The sequence below is a fragment of the Mus pahari genome, chromosome 10 (genome assembly GCF_900095145.1).
Source record: "Mus pahari chromosome 10, PAHARI_EIJ_v1.1, whole genome shotgun sequence".
Classification (NCBI taxonomy): domain Eukaryota; kingdom Metazoa; phylum Chordata; class Mammalia; order Rodentia; family Muridae; genus Mus; species Mus pahari.
In genome coordinates, this window is record NC_034599.1 from 99,061,277 (window position 1) to 99,065,958 (window position 4,682).

Below are 4,682 nucleotides of genomic sequence, written 5' to 3' on the forward strand. Positions count from 1 at the left end.
TAGGCAATGGCCCAAGCTTCTGACCTTCAGGCTAAACTCCTCCCCAGTTACCTAACAACAGTAAAGACCATAAAAGGGGCTGTTAGGCCCCCCACCTCACTCTCTTACTTGTCTCTTTTACTTCTCACTCTCTTACTTGTCTCCTTCTTACCCCTCACTCTCACCCTCTCTCCTCTCACTTTGTCTTCTCCTCTCTCCTCTCTCTTACTCTCTTTCTCTCTACCCTTTCCCCTCCCCCCTCTATCTTTTCTACCTTCTCTCTTTCTCCCTGCCTTTCTATAATAAAGCTCTAAAACCATAGAGAGTCTATGCTCCAGTCAAGATCCGCTGTGCTCATTCTCCTTGGTGTTGGGAACCTCTTCCCTCATCCCTCTTTCCTATAACCCCGGTGTTTTAGCAAAGTAGCCCCTTGCCACCCACCCCCACCCCCAAAGAGTGGGTCAGAGGCTTAGATGCCCACCCAGGGATGAGTGGAAGGTAGATAGCAGTCCTCCCATGCCTGACAGACCAGAGAATAGGTAAAACTCTGGCAGGGTGTGGGCCTCCCCTTCCCCAGGGCATCCCCTGGGCCCCCTTTTTTGTTTCCAACAGGTCTGTGTGTATATCTGCATGTGTATATACCTGCCTGTGTCTGTGTATATATCTGTGGCTGTCTGTGTTTGTGTCTATATCTGTGTGTGTCTGTGTGTCTGTGTATGTCTGTGTTTGTGACTGTGTGTGTATCTGTGTATGTGTGTTTATGTGTCTGTGTCTATTTCCCTGTGGTTGTGTGTGTGTGCCTGTGCGTGTGTGTGTGTGTGCGTGTGTGTGTGTGTGAGTGTGTGTGTGAGTGAATCAGGGGCAAGCATACCCCTACCCTTTATTATAGAAATGCACACATATGAAGAGATCTTTGAAGCTTCCTGAGCAATGAGATGGCTCCACCCAGCTCCAGAAGCAGGTGTGTATTGAATGTGAGGTATTCCCCACTGGCTCCTCTGTTTGAATGTTTGGGCCCCCAGCTGTCAGTGCTGTTTTGTAAAGCTGTTGAATCTTTCAGAAGTGGAGCCTAGCTGGAAGAAATGAGTCATTGGAGCCCAGCCTTGACGCTTGCAGGCTGAACATCACTTCCTGTCATCTCTCTTCTTCCCTACTGCAGCTGCCTCGTGCTTCTCCACCATACCTTCCCCACCACACAAACTCATCCTTATTGGCCTGTAAGCCAAAATAAATAAACCCTTCCTCCCTTGGGTTGCTTCTCGTCAGATATAAGGAAACTCGCTCTTGCGCTCTCGCTCTCTCTCTCTCTCTCTCTCTCTCTCTCTCTCTCTCTCACACACACACACACACACACACACGTAATTCACAAGTAATCACTACACTGACAGTCACTGGAAATCAATGTTCCTCCAGCTTTCTTTCTTATCCAAAACAAAACAACCTATTAAAACCCAAATCCTCAAAAACTGCAGACTCTTTTCACTGGACTGGAACTTTGATTTCTTTAACATCTGTGAGCCCCAAAATGAAAGAACATCTTTAGGGAAAAATATTCATATATGTTAAATATCCCATAACATTTTAGGGGCTCACAGCTCCCCTGAGCTTTTTCCACTACAGGTTAATTGACTGACGAATCAACAGCAAGCAGGTGGCTATTCTGAGAAGTACTAGACAACAGAGGACCAGCAGAGTGCCCACGGGGCCAGCTGAGCACCCACAGGGCCAGTGGACCGCCCACTCACATACTTTCATTTCAGATGGACCTGAGTTAATATCTCAGAAAGGCACTGAGTAGCTATGTAGAAATGAATCTGTTTGTAGAACACTCCAGCTCTGAGTTTTAACATGGAGATGACACACACATTCAAGTCAGTATTTTGTGACTACATGAACATGTACACAGAGCTCCAGGGCCTGGCAAATGACAGCATCAAACAAACTGGCTGCTACTGACTCAGTAAGAACTGTAAGGGCGATCCACCTCTGCCCCATGACTCTACACAAGTATCTTAAAAATAAATAAGGGAGATTCTTACCCCAAAAGCCTCCTCAAGGAACACTCTTTCATTATAAGCAAAGACTGCAAGGCTGATATCGAGGGCATTCAATTCCATGGTGGCTGTGAGGATGGATGCTCTACTGGCTGCCTGGCCATTGCTGAAAAACACAGCCACTCTCCTGGTATTGGTGCCCGGAGATGTCCGCTTGAAAACGTTGCGGGCCACAAACCTCATTGCATTGCCAATGTCCCTGGCCTTCTGGGACACTTGGTATTTTATCTGGGAAAGAAGCTGCAGGAGATGCTTCTTGCTATGGTAGTCAGAGCCACGGATGAGATAGCTGGTGTCTGAGTCATAGGAGACCACGGCAACCCGCGCTCCCACAGGACAGTTGTTCTCCCGGATGTTGAGGTCACTGACAATTGAAGTGATGGTGTCCCTTGTTTCATTAAATCTCCTTTCTGTGATACCAGAGGACTGGTCCAGAGCAAATACCAGCTCTGTTGGATACACAGGACACTTTTCTATGAAAATGAAAAGCAAAATTATTAAAAAGATTTCACTAGATCACAGTTACCCCATACCCTTTTCACCAGTGAAGTTGGTTTAGACAAGGTAAAGCCCAGGCCTCAGTGTGTGTGTGTATGCATGATATATATAATGTCTAAACACACACACATATAATATATATGTATACATATATATAAATCATACATATATAGTTTATATATAAGATTTATGACTCACCTTCCCAACAGGCTGGAGAGAGAGAGAGAGAGAGAGAGAGAGAGAGAGAGAGAGAGATTATAATCTTGAAACATGGACCCAAAAATAATCTAAACAATAGAATTCCCAACCAAATAAGGATTTGGGTTCTCACTTCAAACGAAGCTAATTTCTAAGTTACAAGGAGACGTGGTTAAAAGGACCGGGAGCTGTCCAGGTAAGTATTCATTTGGGAGCATCTCTGACCATTTCCTCTTGTGAACTAGAGCAGGCTAGCATCAGCAGAATTGTGGCTGAAGTTGAAAGGCTGGTGACTTGTAGAAGCAGAATGGATCCAGCTCTGATTAAATGGCCAGAGAGCTGAAATCCAATTTGTTTTGTCTCTCGTCTTAGAGCCTTCCGAGACTCATTCAACCACACAAGGCTAAAATATGGGGTATGATTTTCTTTCCTGATGAATGCTGTGGGATTCTCTATTTTTAGAACCACAGAGGGCAGGGATTTTTCAAATGAACTTTGTCTCTGATTAAAAATACAATTGTACAACTGCTTTTGTTTGTTTCTTTGTTTCTTTGTTTGTTTAACTTCCATCAGTTTCCCCATGGATTTCTGTGAGCAGGGCAGCAGCTGACCTCACTGTAAATCTCAGGCACATCAAGGAAAGTGCTGAAAAATCTTTAATAAACCACAGGCCTGACAGTTCCCATGTTCAGTTCACTCAATTCCTAGGAAGCAAATGAATCATTCTAGTCGTTTTTAAGTTCATTACCACTGGTGACAAGCCACCTTCCATCCTGCCACATGAGCCCTTACACCAGCCATACTAACACCTTCCATTTGTCTTAATCCTGTGTAACCTACAACCTTCTTGGTATCCCAAGGCTGAAAACATCTCTCTATGCATTGACTTTGGATCCATGAGACATGCTAGGTTTGAGTCCATCAAATCAGGGTGACTTTGGGAGAAATCACTTCATATTATTTAGTGAGTTTATTTTTCCTAAAATTCTTTTGTATGCCTCTGCTCAAAACACTAACTATTTTCAGCCTCCAGTTCTATTATCTTTCACCTTCTGCCTGTCCCCTACACTCCTAGATAAATCATATTCACAGGGGAGGGTCCCAACTACCAGTTTAGAACTTGTCCCTAGTCCCTGCATGAAAGAGAGCTGGTGTGGGACAGGGAATCCACAGATGTGAGACCAGGGTCCATCTTCAGGCTAGCCTTGGTGACACCTTGTACCAAGCCACGAAGGGATGCTACCCAACTTTTATCTTTACCAGCAGGAGCTCAGTGCCAACCCACTCAACATTCTACCAGGTTATACAGCCCACCGACCCTTCCTCCAGGGAACTACTGGCTGACTCATTTCAGTCAAGGCTGGAAGACAAACCCTTCCAACTCTCAAACACTCCAGGGAACACTCCCCTCTCACCCTGGGTCTTCCAGGAGAAGGCTGACAATGCCTAGAAAAACCGATCCCTCAAGTTCCCTGTTACCGCTCCTCTTCGCCTCCTCCTCTTCTGTGCTGAAGGAACTTCTACCTCTCAAAGTATCTCATACTCTCCCTTCCACCATGGGTGCATTTGTGCAGGCACACTCACATGTGTGTGTGTGTGTGTGTGTGTGTGTGTGTGTGTGTGTGTGTAGAAGTCAGGGACAGGAGCATCCCTTCTTCCTTGGGAACCTGGAACTCACCATTTTTTGTGTAGCCCAGTGGCCTTCAACTAGCTCTATGATCTTTTTCCCCTAATATTCCCAGTGCTGGAACTACAGATGCACACAATTGTAGTATCGCTTTCTGTGTGCATACAATGTCCACAAGAAAGTGCCTAGCTCCCTGAGTGCCTCCAAAAAGAAACTAGAGAGAGTACATACTAGTAACCTGACAGAACACCTAGAAGCCCTAAGGAAGCAAATTCACCCAAGAGGAATAGAAGGCAGGAAATAATCAAACTTACAGCTGAAATCAA

At 45.3% G+C, this 4,682-nt stretch overlaps 1 protein-coding gene across 2 annotated transcripts in view; it reads right to left on the bottom strand.

Moving 5' to 3' along the window:
* The window catches only part of Col6a5 (collagen type VI alpha 5 chain), a 103,180-nt gene that overhangs the window by 31,565 nt on the left and 66,933 nt on the right, over positions 1-4,682 (bottom strand). For both annotated transcript variants that reach the window (XM_029543803.1, XM_021207498.2), the window contains exons 32-33: positions 2,730-2,741; positions 2,019-2,506 (exon numbers count right to left, since the gene is read on the bottom strand). In XM_029543803.1, the coding sequence (XP_029399663.1) occupies positions 2,019-2,506; positions 2,730-2,741 (500 nt within the window). The remainder of the gene's footprint in view (positions 1-2,018; positions 2,507-2,729; positions 2,742-4,682) is intronic.